Source organism: Lethenteron reissneri, chromosome 43 (genome assembly GCF_015708825.2).
Source record: "Lethenteron reissneri isolate LAM-NWPU_2019-01 chromosome 43, ASM1570882v1, whole genome shotgun sequence".
NCBI classification, from domain to species: domain Eukaryota; kingdom Metazoa; phylum Chordata; class Hyperoartia; order Petromyzontiformes; family Petromyzontidae; genus Lethenteron; species Lethenteron reissneri.
In genome coordinates, this window is record NC_083821.1 from 4,093,907 (window position 1) to 4,116,623 (window position 22,717).

A 22,717-nucleotide genomic window follows, 5' to 3' on the forward strand; every position below is an offset into this window, starting at 1 on the left:
TGGGGCCTTCTGAGGGGTGGGGCCTTGTGAGGGGGGGGGGCTTGTGAGAGGGTGGGCCTTGTGAGGGGGGGGGGGTTTGTGAGGGGTGGGGCCTTGTGAGGGGGGGGGCCTTGTGAGGGGGTGGGGCCTCGTGAGGGGGGGGGGGGCCTTGTGAGGGGGGGGGGGAGCTTGTGAGGGGGGGGGGCCTTGTAAGGGGTGGGGCCTCGTGAGGGGGGGGGACCTCGTGAGGGGGGGGGCCTCGTGAGGGGGGGGTCTTGTGAGGGGTGGGGGCCTTGTGAGGGGGGGGGGTCGTGAGGGGGGGGGGTCTCGTGAGGGGGGGGGGCCTTGTGAGGGGGGGGCCTTATGAGGGGGGGGGGTCTCGTGAGCAGGCGGGGGCCTTGTGAGGGGGGGGGGTCTCGTGAGGGGGGGGGGGCCTTGTGAGGGGTGGGGCCTCGTGAGGGGGGGGGGTCGTGAGGGGGGGGGGGGTCGTGAGCGGGGAGGGCCTTGTGAGGAGGGGGTTGGGGGGGGCTCGTGAGGGGGTGGGCCTAGTGAGAGGGGGGGGGGGGCTCGTGAAGTGGGGGTCTTGCGAGGGGCGGGGGGCTTACGAGGGGGGTGTGGCTTGTGAGGGGGGAGGGGCTTCGTGCTATTTAAAGGGACGGGGGGGTGGAGGGGCAGCGTCACGCTGCGTGTTATTGTGCTGCAGTTTCCGGCAACACAGCAGCTGCTGCTGCTCTTACCACTGCGCTGATCCTCTGTTATTGTTGTTCCGTGTGCTTCCTCGCGATAATAATTAACGTGAGTTCACAATCGTCATCGGCATCATATTTTTTTGTGGCAGCCCTTTGTTGCGAGTAATCCACTGCTGGATGAAGGTCTCCTAGCCCAATTTGTCCGTGTCATCATCGTCGTCATTGGTGGTGGTGGTGGGGGGTTGCTTCACCATACTTCACCACGCTGGTGAATATATTACTTGCTGTTTCACCTTCCGCTGTACAGGTGAGTGACTGCGTATCGTGATTAGCGCCACTTATGTCGGCAACGTTTCGAACACACACACACACAATGTACTGTATACATACGCAGATATATACTGTACCTTAGTACATACGCAGGATGTATTTCTTCCTGAATAATCCGTGTGCCGTGAAGAAGGGACATTTGCCCGAAACGTCGTCTATTATATATTCCAGATTAAAGCTGCAGCCTTATTGAGTTTTTAGATATGTTTACTGTACTGTACGTGAATTGTGAGCTTTGTGCGACCGTTGCGATGGACCAGTTATATTCAGTCTCCATTCGCGTGTTACATAAACATACTATCATCAGCGCCGACCAAATTACACGCCAATTCAGACCTTGTTGACCCTTCGTACATCTAAAACGTTCATCCCACAAAATCCCCATCGCAAGGGGAGAAACACAAAGAAATAGACAAACACATTTTTTGTGGGTGCCCCTATTGAAACGTCTCTACGCCGTTGTGGACTTTAACACTCAATTTCCCTGTACAATAATAGGGAGAAAGCCGTATGGATTGGCGGCTATGCATAAACACGTGCACACACGACACTGCTGAACACGTATCCACGAGGCTTAGTTTATTGCTGATTTTTTTAAATTATTATTTTAGTTTTTTCACAAAAAATGGCACGCGCGCACAGTTACCAAAGATGTAATTCGTTTGACAAAAGCTGCGTGCAGTCTCCTGCTGTATACAAACAAAACGAAGGCGAAGATATGAATATATCTCCCCCCCCTTACACAAAGAACGAGGGGGTGGGTGGCCAGTTCTACACCCTGCCGCCTTTGTCTCCCCAATAGTGACGTTTATACACCAGCTTTTTTTGAGGCTGGGTCGATCTAGGGGAGGCCCAGGACCAGTTCAGATATTCGTCACTGGTGTTGGCCGTGAACGGGTATGGAGCTGTGGGGTCACCGGGTTCACAGTGCAGTCTGCTAACCACTGCGCCACCGCTCTCCACATACCAAAATTAACACACAACTCTAACGAGAGCTACGCACATGAGCACGCACGCAAACATAACGCGTGTCTACATTTATCGTTATGTAAAGCATACAAATACGTCTGTACGTACATACAATAATCCACATACATGGACTTGTATAATAGACAAATATGAACACGTAAACATGTGCATTATAGACATCTTTGGATTTGTTTAAAAAATTTCAAATAAATGCCATGAAAAGGGGACCATTGCCCGAAACGTCGCCTATTCTACATTTTATTTATTATACGTGTTTTCCTTTTTTTTTTTGGCCAATGTTATTGTCGAACACGTTAAGTTATTTATTGTTGTTATCATGCGTGCACATGCCCCATTGTGCCACAGACGGGCCCGTGTTTGTGTTTAGCATTGGCCAAACACATCTGCGTGGGGTTTTTATTTCTTTGCTGCAGGTGGTGTCAAGGAGGAGATGCCGTTCCTGGGACAAGACTGGCGTGCTCCTGGTGACAGCTGGTTCAAAACCCGGGCTGGATGGAAGCGATATAGCGAGCCCCAACTAAACGGCGGGATCGGCAGCATCGTCATCTCAGATCTCGGCGAAGACAACCGCCTGGATTCTTTGCACGCGTGAGACAATCTTCTTGCTCTCGTAAAAAAACTAAACACGATTTAAAAATGTTTTTTACCAGGTAACTCCCACTGAGCTATATTTACAGGCAATGCTCCGGTTTACGCACTTTTGTTGTATGTTATTTTGGAATAACGCGGCACGCTTTGCCTTTAGAACTTTTATTGACGTGCGCGGGGCGACTTTCGGAATAACGTCATCCGCAACGCGACGACGTATGCCACCCGAGCCTGGCACCACCACCCAGTGGCGTTGCCAGCAGCCAGTGCGATACGATAGCTAGTGCGCTATACTCGCTGTGTGTACACCAGCGGCCCTCCCTTTGTCTCTACAACGCAACTCCGGCGTAGTTTCAAGTAAGTAATGCTGTATTTGTTTTTCTTTTGTTTTACAGGAAGTATTTTTGTGTACATGTATTGTATTGATATAGGCTCGGATAATAGAGGCGATTATGTCTGCGAGTGTAAATGAAATGCCCGAACCTCCTCCTTTACCATTATTTCTTAGGGGAAAATTGCTTTTCACGAAAGGCAATTTTGAGATGCGCGTGCTTTTCCAGGAACACATTTATCGCGTATGTCAAGGAGTGCCTGTACATCTTTTTGAGAAGCTACCTGGCCACAAATGATGGCTCAATGAAGTGGCCTATCATGTGGAAATGAATAGCAGCCAAATACTCTAAATGCATGCTGATTCTAAACGTGACGATTTATCTGCAAATAAATTCCTTGGCTGCCTGGCGCGTTCTTTTACCGGCAGCTGTTATTGACTCAATCTCTCTGGCCCCTATATATGTGTACATGTGTGCCATGAACAATGACCATTGCCCAAAACGTCACCCACTATAAATTATCTTCCTTATAGAGGGCTTTTGGTACCAAATGCGTTGAGTTTTTTTTTGTTGTTGAACGTTTTTATCCTTAACGTGTTCCCGTGTTTTTGGAACGGTCGACCACTTTGGCAGAGTGGGACTGGCGCTACTACCCAGCAAGCCTTTCAAGATAAATAAGAAAGAGCCCCCTACACTTAGCGGGGCGATGATGGGTGTTTTGAGGGATATTTTCCATTTGTTTTTATTGTAATCGAGGAGACCTGGATTGGACAAAGTGTCCACTGTAAAAAAAAAATGAAATTCTCATTTACAATTTTAGAGGTATGGGTAACATCGACAGGAAAAACAAACACTCTCACTGCTGTAGTCTCTAGAGGTAATCTCAGATGACGTCAGTTCCAAGATGATGATAATGGCTTGGGAGGCCTTCATCCAGCAGTGGATAGGTCATGGCCGATGATGATGCTTATACTTGTTTGTACCCACATCTCACTTGGAAAAAAACTTTAGGTCTCATTGATCTCTCACCTGCTTTTAAAACCATCACTGTTGTTTTTTTGTATTTTGTCAAATTAATAAAAACAATCTGTTATGCAGTCATTAGTGTTCAGATTGGGATCATCAACTCGCTACATATGAGAACAATGTTTAATCACGGGTGGCTGAAATTCCCATTTGAACCCAGAGTCTTTGCAGTGCCAGCACGGCGCTCTGATCTTGAATCCATTGATCCACTTCTGTTATTATCATCATCTTCCATGGTCAGTCCACTGCTGGATGAAAGCCTCCGCAAGCATCCGCCACCACCTCTCGCTATCCTGCGATGTGACAATGCAGCCAGCAGCACCTGCGTATGAACCGAAGGTCAAATTCCAGAAGGCGTCCTTTTTGTAACCCATCGCCGTTAGCACATTCTTTTTAATTAGCATTATAACTGATCGGATTCCCATGGGAGTAGGTCGTAAAGTGGTGGTGCCGAGTGTTCGGTATCGGGGTGTTGAAGTCCCGCGTACCACAGGGGGATTGTTTTACAAATTGAAATTGCCCTCACTCGACGCTGGGAGAGGTCCTCCCGGCTTGCGCTCCTCGCGCCAGCTCAGTTTCATCTCATGCATGATTGAAGGCCATTGTCAGTGGTCATATAAGGAAGGTGGGAGTCGTAGCATCAGTTTGCGTGCGTGGAACGTACGTACCGGAGTATGTGTTCACGTGTGTGCATGTGTCCAAGCGAGTGGGGTGCGGTAGTGTAGCGGTTAGTGCGCCACGCTACGAACCTTATGACGTGGGTTTGATTCCCGCTCACGGCCAAAACCAGGTGACGATTATCTGAACTGGACCTGGGCCTTACCGAGGTCGATTCAGCTTTAAATAAGTACCTGGTGTGGTGTGTAAACATTGCCACTAGGGACACAACGGCGGCCAAGCGTGGTACTGGCCACCCACCCCCTCGTGTGCCGTGCCGGCCTTCATAGGTGTTCGCTAACAGCACTTACTCCAGCAGTCTGTTAGGTTATAGGGGGGATCTTTATGTTTGGGGAGCGGTAGTGTAGCGGTTAGCGCGCTGTGCTACGAATCCAGCTACTTGAGTTCAATTTCCGCTCACGGCCAACATCAGTGATGATTATCTGAACCAGTCCTGGGCTTCCCCTAGGTCGACTCGTCCTTAAATGAGTACAAGATACGATATGTAAACATCGCCACTAAGGAGACAAAGGCGGTTGGCAGTAGTGTTGGCCGCCCATCCCCTCGTGTGCCGTTCCGGCCTCCGTAGGTGCTTGCTAACAGCACTTGCCCCAATGGTCAGTTTAGGCTATACGGGGGGGATCTTTGTCTTTTTTGTCTGGGCGAGTTGGCTGAGCGGGAGCGTCGTGGCTTGCACGCCGAGTTACGAACCTGGTGGCTCAAGTTTAATTCTAGGCTACGGCGGCTGAGATGAGTGGTGATTATCTGAACCAGTCCTGGGTCTTCCACGAGTTTGACTCGACCTTAAATGAGCACCTGGTGTGGTGTATTCACATTGGTGCTGGGGAGATTAAGGTGGCCAGACACGGTTACAGTCGCACCACCCTATCGTCGTGTGCCTTACCAACCTTTGCGTTTGTGCACTGTGTCAAAGTAGATTTTAATACGGATAGTTTCGCTTGTTCAGCAGCCATGCTTTAAACGTTTTCCCCTTTGCTCGTTCAAAGTCAGACGTTTTCAAAATGTCGAGTTTTAGTTGGGAAGGTTTTCTTTTCGTTTTTCAAATAATTATCTTGCGTTGCTGGATTGAAAATAAAGCATGGGGGGAGGAGAGGTGTGGGCGGTGTTTTTTTTTACGTTGGAATAACGTTGTGGGGGTGTGCGCCACCACGTTTTTCTCAAGCCATGAATGTAAGCAGAATTTAGCAATCTCCAGCCTGCTACGCACATGCGATGCCTGTGCTCGTGACTAGCATTGCATTTAGTCGCACGCGCTACAATGGCATTAATCGATAGGTGTGCCCTGGTTTCTGTAGGGGGCCTCCTCATGGCTGTGTCTGATTGCCAGAACAAGTATCACTAACTGACGGTCGTGGGGTTTTTTCTGTTCACGATTAGTCAGCCACCCGTCCAGGGTTCTTCCTATGTATTTTAATTTCCTGTCGATGTTTCATATCACTCACGTGATTGTTGGCGTTGTTGCACGATATTCTCCATCAAAGACACTCCGGTACCCTTTTTGGTGAAATTTGCACCCACATCAAGCTACCACGGTGATCTTGCTATCATAGCCACTTGTGATCTCGAGATAGAATGCTTGAGGAAAATTATTGGTAGCATATGCCACCCTAGGTGGTACTGATCGGTAATTTTTGGACCAAATTGAGCCACATTTAGAGACATGCGTTTCGACTATTTAAATTATTTTGCTGATATAAATGGCCAAATAATGAGCCGCTTTGTTCAGCTATCGTTTGTGGCCAGGTCGCTTTTGAACAATAAGTAATGCCTCGGTGGGCTTTGCCTGGTAGGATGGGGTTTGTTTAGTTTAATTTGTAAGTTTTAAGGGTGATTTCTTTATCTTTCTTGTACTTTATACTCCTATCGTGTTTCTGTATTGTTTGTTGTTGTAATATTCTTACTTGGCCCTACTAGACATCTGTGAAAAAGTGCTCTTTTGCTCATAGGATTCCTCCAGTATAAATAAATTATTCTGATTGAGCCAACGGTTCCGTGATGTCTCTTCACCCCCTTGTGCCCCGCTCCGCCTGCTCCATCCGCTCCACCTTGACCCTGGCACATCGCAACCCGGGCTCGCCGTGAAGGAGTGACGGCGTGGACAAGGAGAACGAGCGTCGTGACTGTATCAACGCGGCCAAGAAGCGGCGGAAGGAGAACGCCAACAACAACGTCCGCACGCAATGTACGCTCGAGCGAGCCGCGAGCCGGTGCAGAGGCCGTTTCCACCAATGTTTGGTGATTGAATGAGCAATCGCATCGAGAATGGCGATTTCTACGGGGTTTTTTTTCGGTATAAAAAATTGGCAGGAACTTGAACGCGATTTACGCCATCACGCAATTTACTCTCTCGTGCCACACCCAGCATCGCGAACACATACCATTTTACTCGGCATTATTTGCATCGCTGTACCGTGTTACTTTATTGTTGAATGTGGTCTACTGGTGTTTAGGTTTTTTTGTTACATATCTGTAATATCGTGGTTCAAAAATGGTTCTTGATGTAACCCACGTCACCCTAGCAGAAGAGGCGGTGTTGTTGCATCCGTCTGGGTGGGTTAATTGAATGCGTGTATGTATGTTGTTGAACTTCTTTCGCACCATACGTAGCCAACCGTGCTAATTGGAGGTGCGGATCTCCTGGTTACATAACGGAAACGGCGTTGATAGCAGTGACGATAACTGCGATGCTAACAAACGATTAGCTCGGTCGTGATGCGACATCATATTTCCACATTGCGGTGATTCGAAATTGTTTTGCAGACTTCCATAAGGACAAGTGGATTTACGTTCACAAAGGGAGCACCAAGGAGGTGAGATTTGCGATGCTGGTGTCTTCGTACGTGCGTGCCAGTATATCGCCAGTCGTGGGCAGTGCCACCGGTTTGAGTAGTTGGGGGGGGGGGGGTATCTGAGGGGAAGTGGGGGGCATGAGGGGGCAGGGAAGTTGGGGCCAGGGAGCTGAGGCAAAGGGGATGCCACATATATTCAAGAGGATATAATCTTCCTTTGCTCTGTGGGGGAATTGTAGATGAGGGGGTGGGACATGAGGAGGTTTAGTGTAGCTGTGGTGGGGGAGCTGTAGCTGAGGGGATAGGACACAGGGAGGCTGAGTAGCTGAGTGGGGGAGCTGTAGCTGAGGGGACACGGGGAGGCTGAGTGTAGCTGTGTGGAGGAGCTGTAGCTGAGGGGACACGGGGTGGCTGAGTGTAGCTGAGTGGGGGAGCTGTAGCTGAGGGGACACGGGGAGGCTGAGTGTAGCTGTGTTGGGGAGCTGTAGCTGAGGGGATGGGACACAGGGAGGCTGAGTGTAGCCGTGTGGAGAAACTGTAGCTGAGGAAGATGGGACACGCGGTGGCTTAGTTAAACAAGCAAATGATGCGAGTGAATCTCTGCTTCAGTTTCCATTTGTATTTTTGCCTACCCCCTTGGCAAGGCCATTTATAATGATAAAAAAATATGTATTTCATACGGCGCCCATGCTATTTTAACTGTAAAATGTTATCACTCGATATATAAAATTGCCTTGCACCCTTGCTTGTTGGGACAACAGCCGAGTTGGTCTACGCGTGGGGTGGGGAGATCCTTGTCTTTGTGTTTTGCCGGCAGCGCCACGGCTACTGCACGCTGGGGGAGGCGTTCAATCGCCTCGACTTCTCCAGCGCCATCCAGGACACCCGCAGGTTCCACTACGTTGTGCGGGTGAGTCGTGCCCCCGATGAGAACTCACCTGATTTAAAGCTTTCGTGACTGCAGGGATTCATATTCTGGGTTCTTTCGGTAAAGTCACGTAGAAGGGAAATAATAAAATAATACAAATATGCAACAATAAAAATTCTCACGACGTTTCGACTGCAATACAAGCGATCATCATCAGCTGTGGATTTCACACCTGATGATGATTGCTTGTGTTGCAGTCGAAATGTCGTGAGAATTTTTATTGTTTATATTTTTTAGTTTATTATTTTCCTTCTACGTGACTATACCGAAAGAACCAAGAATATGAGAACTTGCTTATTCAGGCGGTGGAGGGAAGGGCAGGGGGGGTGATGCATGTACGTTGAACTTCTTTCGCACAGTATGACGTTGGTCAGTGCGACTCAAACACAGCGTCAACACTTCGTCTATCCACAACACCTTGCTGATCTCGTCACGGAGAATAAACCATCACGCGGACTCCGGTCATCCTCGTGGCGGCTTCTGGGTAGCCATGGAACAAAGATGGTCCCCGTATCGCGCGCTTTCAGATGCGCTTCTGCAGCCCGTCTGGAACGCTCTCCCGATATTAGGAGGCCACTGGAGCTGTGCACTTTAAAATCTAGACTGAAAACTATTTTGTTTAGAGCTGCTTTTTGTGTTTAGTTTGTTGTCCTTCCCCCACACACCTCCGATTACCATGGTCGGCTATGTAAATTGCGAAAGAAGTTCTACGTACGTACATATACGTACATACAAACGTCTATGTCAGTGGTGGGCAACCTGCTGTCCGCGTGCCGCATGCTTCCCGTGGGGCCCAATGTGGTAGCCTGGTCTCGGTGTGATACGTGTGGAGCCATGGTGAGTCCACAAGCGCGATGTGAAGCTTGCACTCACGCGGCCCTCCGACTAGCCTAGGTGACCCATCACTGATCTGTACATATGTATGTATGTTGAACTTTTTTCTCGTTGTACGTGGCCAACCGTGCTAACCGTAGGTGCGGGGGTGGGGGAAAGGACAACATGACCCATAATGCCATACAGTATAATGCCATACAGATTAGCACGGTTGGCTACATACGGTGCGATAAAAGTTCAACATGTATACACAGATGCGTATACAACCCAGAGTCGGTGGTGGAAATTCCACAATCCTATGACGAGGCAGCCCACTGAATATACTGCCGAAGTGTGAGCCAACTATATATTTGCATCGCTACCTTGTAACAGAAACGCATTCTTATACAAAACCGTACGTAGCCAACTGTGCCAATCGGAGGTGCGATTAGCACGGTTGCTACGTTGTGGGTGGAGAGGGCGGTGGGGGGGGGAGTGTGGAGGTGTGGAGTGAAGAGATGGAGTATTTAACATTTAAAAGTATCGAAACCATCTGCTGCTCCTGAGGTTTATGGAAAGACCGTCCCATAATGATGGAGCCAGACATCAAGAGGAACGCCAGCCCGCCCGTCCAATGTCAATACCAGCGCCGGGTGTGACTGAGGTGGCTGAGCCTGCATGGTCTTGAATCCATTTGAGCCGCTCTTGTGCGGTGCCAAACTGAATAAGCCGCTCGCCATCCACAGCACTTGCTCTGACAGTTTACAAGGCGAGACAGGATCGCTGCTGTCTTTGGGCAAAGTGCTGTCTCTGGGCAAAGTGCTGTCTCTGCGGCAGTGGCCACGGTGAGTCTTAACCTGCTTTTATTGGCCCATTTATGAATGCTGACCCGTAAGCCCGGAGTTACTCAACCCTCTACGTATGTTTTAATTTATTGTGAAAAAAGCAAGGATTTTATTTTTCCTGCGGGTTTGTGTGTGCGTGTGTCGTTGTATATATGTGTGTGTGTGTGTATTTGTAAAGACAGAAACCACCGTATAGCCTTAAGAGACTGTTGGGGCAAGTGATGTTAGGAAGCACCTATGAAGGCCGGTACGGCACACGAGGGAGTGGGTGGCTAGCACCGAGCCCGGCCACCTTTGTCTCTCTAGTGGCCTTAATTTAAGGCTGAGTCGACCTTGGGGAGGCCCAGAACCAGTTCAGATAATTGTCACCGTTTTTGGTCGTGAGCGGGAATCCAACTCTGTTTGCCGGCTCCTCACTTGTGTACAGACACACTTGTGTTGACGGAATGCGTGTCGTATGATCTGACGGACGTACACATGCGCACACATGCACACGCATGACATGGGCGTGTGCAGCTGAGAAGCATCGCCCCCTCGGGGGAAGGCTGGGAACCGTGTGACCTGTGGCCGTGTTTGCTTTTCTGAAATTCCCACGTTCCCTCCGTACAATGCGGGTTCCCGACGACGCCCTCCGCGCGGAATCGCCAGCACTGCCGCATCTCTCCCACCCACTCTACTGCTGCTGCTTCTCCTCCTCCACCTCCTGCTCCCACTCGGCGTGCTCCCAGCAGCACAGCTGCGTCGCTTCGCCGCTACGAACCCAGCGTATCCCCGCTTGGGTCGGCCGCGGTGTAGCGGTGCAAATGAAATTGACGTGCGATATTCACTCGTTCGTTTGGGGTTCTGTCCGTAGACAGGCGTGTGGCCCGTGTATTGAAGTTTGCTGAACCAGGTGAGAACTCGAGAGGCCAGGATGAGTCTGATTTACAAGTGTTAACTGACCTGGGTTACCACAGTAACTAAAGCAATGATATAAAAACAAGTACAACAACGAGGCAAATTGAAATCGGAGCAAAAAAAGCAACTGCCCATTTTCCCCGTTCACGATGCTCTGCATTCCACTGCTCTCTCCGTCTGTCGCTTACGTCGTTCCTCATCAAACGTCGTCTGGCGTCGCCGTTTCTTTTCCTTCCCCTTGGTCTCGTCGGAAATAATCTTCTCTCGATCACTTTCAGTAAAACGTTCCCTCTCACTACCGCTCGCTCAGTCACCTCCTTCAGCAAACCGTTCCCTGTATGTATGCATGTTGAACTTCTTTCACACCGTGCATAGCCATCTGTGCTAATTGGAAGTTCCCTGTCGTGCCATTCCAGAACTGCGATGATTGTATCGCCCGTTTTGTGAGAATATCATTGCCTCATTACATTTTTCATAAAAAAATTTTTATGGTTATTTCTTGACTAAATATGAAAAGCATAATCTCACTATCCAAAGTTATAAATATTTAGCAATTATCTATAACAGTGTTTTGTTAAATGTTTTCCGGACTAACTAAGTGCAGGGAAATAAAAAAAGCATTATAATTTTCGTAATTGTAATTATTTATTCCTCGCATACCTGACAGAATACACGTGCTATAAGGCGGCGGTTCTAAGACTCGCGGCAGAATTCTTTCCTGTGTACTCCAGTTTATAAGGTTGAATGTTCACCCGTTACTGGAAGTCCAGCAATACACAAACGATACGAAAAACGTTTCGAACACGTTTACAAGGAAATATCATGAACATACGATGTCAACGGTATTGAACAAACATCCCAATGCTTAAAGTGTGCTTTCACATGCCTCAATTGGGATCGCACACAGCAGCAGTATTGTCCAGCGACTGTGACAACTTGGCAGGACCCTCCTGAAACAGAGTCTTGAGACTCTGTGAGGCTTTCCTGGCTAAACAGGCGTAGTAGTAGGTTTAACACGTAGGCTTTCGCGACCAATATTATCCATAATAGAGGTTTTTGGGTTCGATCGCATGAATATAAATATGTCGTTAAGAGCCAAACGGGAGGATTTCTCCACAACTCTGGCTGTCGCCTGATGATGCTCGTTAAAATTACTGGTGAAACGTTGTACTCTGGTTTACTCTCCAACACACCGGTGTGCCTGTACTAGTAATTACGTGACAAACCTTACTAATTGGCTCGTAGCGGGTTTAACGACACTGTTATATTTACGCGATCTAACCCAAAAACCACCTATGGGTAGTAGTAGTAGTAATAAAAATGTGTCGCGCCTGTTGCAATAAACTGTTGCTGCATTATAAAATATGGGCGCTTGAGGCTGTTTGATAAGCTCGGCAAGCGCGGACTATGCAGAAGTTTCCAAATATTTTTTGTTTAATGCGCATTACGAAAATATGTACCCGTGCGTGGCACTGTACACTCACTCCCCAGACATTCCCACACTTTCCCGCAAAACAGTCGTGATATTTTCTGCGTTATTTTCAATGTTATTTTTTTTCAGCGTGTGTGTTTATACAGTGTGGTGAGCGGTAGTGTAGCGGTTCACGCGCTGCGCTACGAATCCGGCTACCCGAGTTCAATTCCCGCGCACGGCCACCAACGCCAGCGACAAATATCTGAGCCGGTTCTGGGCCTCCCCTAGGTCACCTCGGCCTCAAAACGAGTACCTGATGCAGTGTGTAAACATTGCCACGAGGGAGACATATGCGGCCGGGCGTGGTGTTGGCCACCCTCTTGTGCCGTGCCGGCCTTCATAGACGCTTTGATCAATGATTTAAACATACGAATGGGTGTGTAAAATAAGATGACAAGTGGGAGTGCTCTCTGTTAATATCTTTCTCTCAAGGATGTAAAGAGTTACACCGACACTTTGGTGCGAGTTAAATCAAAAAACGAGAATAATAAAGTAACGTATAAACGGGACGTATTATACGTCGTTTATATGAATTATGTAAATTTACAGCCTTTTGTCAATCCACTGCTGGCTGAAGGCATCCCCCCCACTCTGTCAACCATGTGGGGAAGGGCTGTGGAGGTGGGGGGCATTTGACCATACTTCACCACGTTTGATCGGTACAGGTTGGTAAAGGGGGGCCCAAGACTGAATCGTCAGACATCACTCGCCACCGTTAACTGGGGCCGGGGAATCGAACTTGGGTCGCCGGGTTCATGACACAGTGCGACAACCACCGCACCACCACCACTTCGCCCCTTGTCATGAATTATATTATTATTTACTTACCTGGGATAGACCCCCCCCCATCTGGACGTATTGGCCCTGTGCCTTTCAGTCACTTTGGGGACTCTCGGTACGGATTCAGATATCACTTGTTGCGAATGTTTGCCGAGAAAAAAAAAACACTTTGACATTCACTTCATCTCGGGATTTATAGTGGAGCGGGGGTGTGGGAGAGATTGGGGGTAGTGGGGGTTGGTGAGAAGTGGCGTTGGGAGAGGGGGGCAGGGTTTTTGGGGGGGAGGGGGGATGCGTGGGGGGGGGGGCAAAGGGGGCGGGGGGGTCTGGTTTGAGGCCCGCGATGCACCGCGCACGCTCCGCTCTTGACTCCGTGGCGCCAGGGCAGGGGGATGCGTTCCGCGCCGTTTGCCTCCGAAAATATTGCCTCAAAATTGTTCGGTCAATCGAAGATGTACATTTCTTTTTTTCCTAAGCGAAATAACACCGGGCAAGTTAAGTGCTTGGCGGGTTTATTTACATCCCGTTTCGGGCGCCTGACGAGAGTTGGTATTTGTTGTTTTTGCGCGGCGTTGCAATTTATGAATTTTGATATTCTCGATAGGCGTGGGTATTTCACGAGGGAAATGTACGGGAGGACGGCGACTGATAAGTTGCGCAAAAGAAGCGCGGAGAGACGCGCGCTTGGAATCGCGCCGAGGAGACAGGAGGACGAACACGTGGGTCGGAGAGAGACATACGCTGGCTAATGACATAATTCACACTGGTGGGTTTGGGTGGGACGCGCTGCGGCGATGGCCGATGGGCAAGAACCAGAATAACGGAGCGACAGCCAGGGAACGGAACGCGTTCGAAAGGGCATCTTCCCTAGGAGATGGAGCGACGAAATTGGTTTGCGTGGAGGGGTGCTGGGTGGATTGTTAGGTCGCAGGATCGTGGGAGGTGGTGGCGGTGGCTTGGGGTGGCCTTCATCCAGCAGTGGATTGACAGTTGCTGAAGATGATACATTTTTGTAAACATTGTGTGTGCTAATAATGTAAAGTTGGGTTAAAGCTTTGTTATTCACTGTTTACAATGCGGGTAGGCAAGTAGGCAAGTGGTGAGGTAGGTATGTTGATTGGTAAGTAGGCAGTCAAGCAGTTGTGTAGGTAGGTAAGAGCTGAGGTGGCTAGATATGTAAACACGTGGTTATGTGAGTAATATTATAGTTACATGTCGTGGATATATGGGTGGTAGGTATGTATGTGGGTAGGTCGATAAGTAGGCGATGGATAGGGTAAGTACGTTGGTATGTGGGTAGTTAGGTATATTGATAAACAGATAGGTATGTGGGTAGATCAGGTATGTGGATAGATGTGTAGGTAGGTCGGCATGATGCCTGCATGACAAGGGAGTCAAATGTGAAATGACAAGTGGACAAACACATGGAACAACGATGCACTGCTATGAAAGATGCACCCACGGGTTTCACATTCAGGGCATCGTTGTCTATTGAGCTCAACCCAAGCCAACAACCAAGCCCTGACCTTTCTACCAAAACCACTCACCCCTCTACCCTCCCCTCCTCCCAATACCTCCTCCTTCCACTCATTCATCTACCTCCTTATTCCACTCACTCACCCACCCCTCTACCAGCCCCCCCTCCTTACACTCATCAAATTTTCCTCCTTCCCACAACAACACCCATGACTCCCCTGACCCTCTGCGACCGGCCGCCCTTCCGCTCCCCTGTCCAATGTCCAATCCCACAGCCGTTCAGTTCTCTTCCCCAGGAGAGAATGGGGGTGGGGGTTGTGCGGTGGGGGGGGGGCGCTGTGGGGTGGGGGTGTTCTTTATTTTTATCGTTAACGTACCAGCGTTGCTCGGGGAGGTTTGGGAACGTTCGGCGGCTCTGTAGGGCGCATGTGGGAACGTGGGAGCGTGGAGCGCGGGAGCGTGCGCCGCCGCCACCGCCGCCGGGTTATTTTTGCGGAGGCGGTTGGCAGTTTGCGTTCGCGTCACGCCGATAGCGGCGGTCGATTTGTCGGTGCGCCCCGCTGACCCTGTGCCCATTCTGCCGATCCGGCGGTTGAAGTCCTAGCGGTGTGCGTGGTATGCAGCGCTGTGGTTCGGCGGTTGGGCGAGCAGCTCTCAATCGTAAATGTTGTGAGTTTAATTCCTGGTCAGGGGTGGGGGGGTGAGTTGGCTTGTCCTCTCCTTCCGGGGTTGATAACATTATTACCGCTTTATGGGGAAGCGAACGATGGTTGTGCTCGGAGCAGACTTTGCCTCCCCCCCCCCCCCCCTGCCATAGACATGTGGAACTTCCACCACTGGCCCAAGGCTGCAAATGCAACCACGGGAACCACCTCAGTGCTCATTAGAGCAGGAAATCACTTCGACTTTTGAGTGGCTAAATAGATAGACCTTTGTTAATTGGCTTCAGAAGTAGTTCTGTGATCTCATCTTCTGTGGCCCACTCCACAGCACGTCGAGGTGCACTCTTAGCTGCAAGCATCCCACACCGTGCACGTCTCTTCGTCCCATCGCGTTGAGAATGTAATCGGTGCGAGCAAGAAAGTGTGGCAGAAATATTTTATTGCAAAAGCCTTCTTTTGCCAGGAAGTGGTTGTTATGGAAGCCATGTCATCCTGACAAATTATCAGACGTTGCATATTTCATAACTCCCACCGCAATGACCCCCCCGCCCACCGTATAGCCTTAACAGACTGTTGGGGCAAGTTCTGTTAGCGAGCAACACCTATGAAGGACGGCACAGCACACGATGGGGCGGTGTAGCCAGCACCACGTCCGAGCCGCCTTTGTCTCCCCAGTGGTGATGTTTACACACCGCAGCGGGTGCTCATTTCAGACAGAGTCAACCTAGTGGAGGCCCGGACACAAGATACGAGACGCTGCTCGGGGCAGCGATCGCGTTCGCCTCTCATTACAGAGGTACACAGTTCGGTTCCACAGGCCACCCTGATTAATACGATAACAACTAACAATAATAACAAAGATCCTCTGGCACAATTCGCAAGAGTGGGCGATCCTGTGCCGGCGGCGTCGGGGTTAAAATTTGCCAAGTTAAAAATTACACCGTAAATGACCAAATCAGGGTCACACACAGCAACAATCATTGCCACCCCCCCCCCCCCCCCCCTTACTGGCTGGCAGACGAACGCCCCCAGTTCACGTTTGCAAACGAGACTCCGGGTCGGTCTCTCTCGTGCTCTCAGCTGGTGGTCAAACAGAATCGACGTGGAACATGGTTGGCATAGAGAAGAGCGTTCATTTCTTTTTTCCCACCTCTCGCCATTTCTGTCCCCTGCCCCCAGCTGCTGCAGCTGATCGCGGACACGCAGCTGACGTCGCTGAGCGGGGTGGCTCAGACCAACTACTTCAGCATCCTGGAGAGAGTTGTCTGCAAAGGTGCTTCACTCGGCGGTGGCGGCAGCAGCACTCGCGCACACAAACACTAAGACAAAGATAGATTCCCCCCCCCCCCCCCCCATATAGTCTGTAACAGACTGTTGGGGCAAGTGCTGTTCGTTGAGCACCTATGAAGGCCGGCCAATGTAACACATGAGCGCACACACACACATACAGGCTCGCGCCATCACGCGGGAGTGCATGCGCATGTGTATGAGAGAGTGTGTGAGAGTGTGCTGTGTGTTATGGGGAGCGGTAGTGTAGCGGTTAGCGCGCTGCACTATGAACCTGGCGACCAGAGTTCGATTCCTGCTCACGGCCAACACCAGTGACGATTATCTGAACCGGTCCTGGGCCTCCCCTAGTTCGACTCGGACTCAAATGAGTACCTGGTGCGATGTGCAAACGTTTCCACTAGCACGGTTTGCTACGTGCGAAAGAAGTTCAACATGCATACATAAAAAAGGTGGCCGTGCGTGCCTGTGGTGCTGGCCACCAACCCCCTCATGTGCCGCGCTGGCCGGCGTAGGTAATGCTGGCTAACAACACTTTCCTCATTGGCGTCCCGTTCATTTGAAAATTAAGGTCCAGGAATTGCCGTTCGACCGAAATTGGAGTCTGCAGACGACTCTTGCGCCGATGATCCCGTCAATAGGTGCCGCTCGCCAACGGCACTTGCCGCAAAAAGCCCCCGCAAAAAGGCTGCACGGTGGATCTTTGTCTTTGTGCGCGGCAGTGGTGGATGACCAGCACAGCATGCGCCCGATCCGCGAGCTGCTCTCCGGCCTGTGTTCGTCGGTGGCGCGCCTCGTGTGCGGCGTGGGCAAGTCGCCTCTCGTGGGCAACGTGAACACCTGGACCCGCCGCCTCGACACCATCCTGCTGTGGCAGCGTCTGCTGTGCGGCCTGCAGATCAGCCGCGTGCGTTCACACCGCCGACGCCGCCGCCCACGTGTCTGTTAAATCGTCTCGGTTGAAAACTCGCTTCTTTCTTTAGGACTCCTTTTGTTGCGTTTAGTTTGTTGACCTTGGCCCACGCGCACAATTAGCACTGTTGGGTACGTACGGTGCAAAGGAAGTTCAACATACATGCACACTACTACTATACACTACACTATACACTACACTATACACTACACTATACACTACTATACACTACCCTACTATACTAAATTGAAAACTTATTTCTTTAACTGCTTCTTGTATTCTTGAGTCTTACGCAAGCGGTCGTCTTCAGAAAAGGTTTTTTCTGAAGACGACCACTTGCGTTGCGATCGAAACGTCGTAGTTTTCTGTTATTTTTTATTATTTTCTTTGAACCTATCTACGCGACTTTACCGAAACACCCAAAAATATGAATTCCTGCAGTCACAAGATTTAACTGCTTGTTATGTTTAGTTTGTTGTCCTTACCCCGCACCTCCGATTACCACAGTTGGCTACGTACTGTGCGAAAGAAGTTCAACCTACGTACGTACATAATTATCGCGCGCATCTATGCCGCCAACGAGCGGCGAGCCCGCCCCGAGATTCAAACTGCGGAGTGACCTGCCCATGCCTATCCGTAGTATGATTTTGAAGGCACGTGCTGGGGCTGTTGTAAATGATGGAGCAGATAAGCGGCCGAGTTATCGGCTCGGAAGGCAGCACTTGTCGTGATTTCAAGAGCTCGTAAGCGATTGGCACCTAATTAATTAAAGTCGGTGGCGCGATCTTAGAGTTCTACGGACAAACATAAAAACAACAAATGTGCATACAGATTCCCTACTTATAATTGTAGTTCCTCCATGCAAATTCACCTTGCCAATGCTTGGCGTGTGGCGGCCATTAGCGGTCCCGTTCATTTAAAATGGGAGCCCTAGGATTTGCCATTCAAACGAATGGGAATCTACGAACAACTCTTGGGCCGCTGATACCATCCATTCATCCGTTTGGAAGAATGGTATTAACGGTCTGGCACGTTGCTGCTCAGAGGCACCAGTGGAAAAAGGGGCATTCGTTCTCTTAGCCACCCAGAATCGCGCATCGTTGGGAACACCGGCGTCGCAGCGGTCCGACCCTCTCCGCTCCTCCCCGCCTCTCTCTCTCGCCCCCCACTTCTCCGTGCCGGAACCAGAGAGGCGACGAGGGGCTGACGCTGAGCGACCTCCCGCCACACACGCAGCTCTCCATCCTGCAGCGCCTGGACGACGGGCGAGACATCGTGAGCCTGGGCCGCGTCACCGCCACGCTGCACTCGCTGAGCGAGGACCGCATGCTCTGGCGCACGCTCTGCCGATACCACTTCACCGACAAGCAGGTACGGGCGGCGCAGCCTGCCTCCTTCTTTCGATGTACGTGTGTACGTATGTTGAACTTCTTTCGCACCGTACGTAGCCAACCATGCTAATCGGAGGTGCGGGGGAAGAACAACAAACAAAAAAGTGTTCTTTAGAGTAAGTTTTCAATCTAGATTTCAAAGTGTATAGCTCCAGTGGCTTCCTAATATTGGGAGGAAGAGCATTTCCAGATGGCCGCCTAAGTGTGTCCGAATGCGCGCATTGCAGTGACCGTCTTTGTTCGATGGCCAGCCAAAAGCCGTCTTTCTTTCCCTCTTCCGTCGGCCGTCGCGGCATGCTCAGAGAACTTAGCTCTTCAGCTTGTTTAAGGCTACACAAGTGGTGGGTCTTTTGTGTTTGTCTTATACGTGTGTGTGTGTGTTATGTGTGCTGTAGGACCGGTTGTGTCGTGGTAAGCACGCTGCGTTACCAACCCTGCTCACTGCCAACGCCAGTGACAATAATCTGAACTCGTCCTAGGCCTCCTCTAGGTCGACTCAGCCTCAAATGAGTATCTGGTGCGGTGTGTAAACATTGGTCCTCGGGAAACAAAGGCAGCCGGGTATGGTGCTGGCCACCCACCCTCTCGAGTGCCGTCCCAGGCCTTCATAGATGCCACTCGCTTAACAGCACTTGCTCCTACAGTCTGTTAAGGCTACACGGGAGGGGACGTTTATCCTCATTTGCGTGCGCGTGGTTGCGGCTGTTGCGACTGACTGGCAGTTCTGCCGGCATCTGGTGGTGCGCGAGGGCGGCTCGGCCGACTGGAAGGCGACGTACTTCACCCTGCAGAAGCTGTACCCGCGGCGCGAGCAGTACGCCGACAGCCTTCAGTTCTGCCGCCACTGCAGCATTCTCTTCTGGAAGGTACCGGCGCGGTGGTCGGCAGCGCGAGCCTGTGGCCAGGCCTAGCAGGGGCGCCGTTCACAGCCCCTGCTATTTGTGCATGGGGTAGCTGCCGTTTTCTATAGAAGTTCACATTTTATTTAGCGAACGCTTTTACATGTGATTTTTACACAGAGCACTAGATACGCAAGAAAAATAATTCGTGAACAAGTACGTTTCCAGTGTTCTCTTGTGAGTGGACGTCAGCCCCTGTAGCCACACGGCCATGTGACGGCCTCCTCCTCTCAGCACGTGAATATATCGGACCTTGACGTGCGCTAATATGTAATGTAATAAGAAAAAAATGTGTTATTGCAACTCAACGCGAGCCCGGTACAGTACGCTGATAGCAGAATAGGGCAGGGAGAAGTGGGGAGCAGGAACTCCGAGAACAGCAGCCCGAGGAGTTTGGGGGTGACAGGGCCCTGTGAAGGGGGGAGAATTGGGCCACGTGCAGGCGACCATGAAGATTTACATGGGAAAGGGGAAAGGGGTAAGGGTGAACGGTGAGCTCGAATGATCCTTGCGTATTGCACTGCGATCTGCATTCTCAAAGCGTCTATTTTTTGACAGCGCGACCGTATTTGCAGACGCGAATGCGCCCACGCAAAGAGTTTTTTCGAATCGGTTTGGGGAATGGTGGGTAGAATTCCACTGACCAGGGAGCGAATTGAGATGACATTTATGGCGTCAGTGCGAGTGAAGTCACGTTACGGATGTGAGAATAGGGATGGAACGCCATCCCTATTCTCTCACATCCATAACGATTGATCATTTTCTTCGTTCATTTAACCACCGAGTCTCCCTGGAACCACGCAACGCCATCTGACACTTGACGTCGGCTCCGCATCTCAGAATTGTGTCTTAGGTCCGCAACATTGTGCAGGCAATAAATTGCATTATTATTATTAGGGAGAGATGGAGTCGGCCGTAGACAGGGGAGAAAAGGAAAGTCTGGAGTTTTGAACGGTGGAGGTGTCTCGACAGTGGAGATGGCGAGAGCAAGGGAACTCGTATGCAGTGCTTTTTGTATATTTAAAGCGTAGGTTTTGTGCGGGACGTAGTATGCGATTCGTAATTGACACTTGGGTTAGGCCACGTAACGATCTGGCCAATTTCTGTGGCGTAAGTCCCTCTCATCAACTGACACAGCCAAACAAACTAAATTGTCCCATGGTGTACACGCATTTGACGATGAGCCAATTATTGTTTCTGAAGTTCGCCGGGATGGTGAAGACTAAATGTAACGAGTAAAGTTATCGATTAGATGGTTGTGAGAATAGCCCTTCAACTTACCGGCGAACTCAAACAATGACCATTTGGCACGTTGTTAAACGCATGCACACGCGACAATTTAATTTGTTTGGCTGTGTCGGGAGGTGCAGGATCTTCCTAACGACTTTCCATAAATGACGAGACAACCCCTCGCAGCAGAGCACTGCGCATGCAACGTGCAACGGGAATTATAGACAGCGGAAGCAGCAGCAGGGCAGGGGTGATCTCCCACCGAGCAAAGGCCGACTGAGGTTGACCGACGGAAGACCTTTGGTCACAAATGCAATCGTGGATATATCCTCGCCTCATGATCCTTTTTGAAATGCAAGCCACTAATGCCCGTCTCTCCTCCCCTCGGCGCTTCACAGGACTATCCCCTGGCTGTCGTGTGGGAGGTACAATGTTGTCCTTTCTCCCTTACGATCATTTCACCCGTTGCTGTTCAATATGGAGACAGGTCGTCTCCGTGTGTTAGCATCATCACTTTCTATTTTGAATTTCACATCATTACTTTTTTCGCCTCCACGTCTTTTTCTCATCGGATCTTAAAGACACCGGTGTATTTGTGCCGCGCATCCATTCCGTTGTTGGGACACCACAGTGCACACCACCCAGCCCTGCCCTTTTGCCGGACTCCATGGTGCTTTTAATAGGCAACGAAGACGAAATAAACCGCCCCCCCCCACCCCCAAAAACAAAAAACTCTTCCAAAATACGGGGGGGGGCGGGGTTTGTTAGATCGCGTAAATATATAAATGTGTCGATAAATATTTAAATGTGTCTAACCCCCCAAAAATCCAGCATCATGGATATTGGTCGCGAAAGCCTCCTACGTGTTAAACAAACAACTCTTATTCAAGATCGTCATAGACAGCGAATGCTCGCGTGCACTCCAGAAACAGACAGACAGACGGGGCCGGTTTCAGTCCCCCCACCGTGCCGGTGTGACCAGTGTCGCCAGACCTTTAGAAGTGTTCGTCTAGGGGTGGAGACGAGATTGCAGGTCGCTCGTCTCCTGTGCAGCAGTCATGGGATCTGGTGCACCGCGTTGGTGTGCCCTGTGCGGTGACAGCCGTGTCTACGATAGCTTCCTGATCTTGAGTTTGAGAAACACGCCCAACTTGCCTGCAGGAACCGCTGATTAAAAGCCTGCATGTGGTTTTATCACTCAGCACCAAACGTGGCTAATGCCACACCACGCGCGATAGAGGTGGCTCGTATCTTGAAGCAACACACGTAGGCTCTGTGTGCATCGGGAGTGTCCGACTTAAAAGTTGGCAGCCCCGGTAATGAGAGGACTCTTAAAGTGACTTTCACGCACTCTCAAGTGATGTTAGTTTGCTGTCGAATGGGGTACCACTTAATACACCAATGCGGTGACCGTATTACAGTGCACGTGAAAGTCGCTTGCAAGTCACGGGCACGGCACTCGTGGCCTGCCTGCAATGCACATTTTTTACGACGGTTGCCGAGCACAGGGCCCAAAAGGCCCAGATCGCCAAACGGGACCGCAACCGACAGTACAATTAAAGTTGCATCTGCAACATAGGAGCCGTTTCCTTTTTTTCGTCCTTGTCACGCGCAGTCTGATTTACCCCCCGTCGCCGTCGCGTGTCACGCGTCCATCGCCAAGTTACATGTGCTTACCAATGCATGCGTCACTCACCGCCTCACAACACCCCTTTTCCACT

At 50.4% G+C, this 22,717-nt stretch overlaps 1 protein-coding gene across 3 annotated transcripts in view; it reads left to right on the forward strand.

Moving 5' to 3' along the window:
• The first annotated feature begins 673 nt into the window (after positions 1-673).
• LOC133353251 (F-box only protein 32-like) overlaps positions 674-22,717 on the forward strand; it is a 30,207-nt gene continuing 8,163 nt past the window's right edge. For 2 of the 3 annotated variants that reach the window (XM_061569348.1, XM_061569349.1), the window contains exons 1-10: positions 674-975; positions 2,402-2,576; positions 6,697-6,794; positions 7,373-7,422; positions 8,219-8,311; positions 16,456-16,549; positions 17,286-17,470; positions 18,665-18,847; positions 19,590-19,733; positions 21,395-21,421. In XM_061569348.1, coding sequence (XP_061425332.1) covers positions 2,419-2,576; positions 6,697-6,794; positions 7,373-7,422; positions 8,219-8,311; positions 16,456-16,549; positions 17,286-17,470; positions 18,665-18,847; positions 19,590-19,733; positions 21,395-21,421 — 1,032 coding nt within the window. In that variant the 5' untranslated portion in view covers positions 674-975; positions 2,402-2,418. The remainder of the gene's footprint in view (positions 976-2,401; positions 2,577-6,696; positions 6,795-7,372; positions 7,423-8,218; positions 8,312-16,455; positions 16,550-17,285; positions 17,471-18,664; positions 18,848-19,589; positions 19,734-21,394; positions 21,422-22,717) is intronic. The other variant, XM_061569350.1, reaches the window with a different exon arrangement.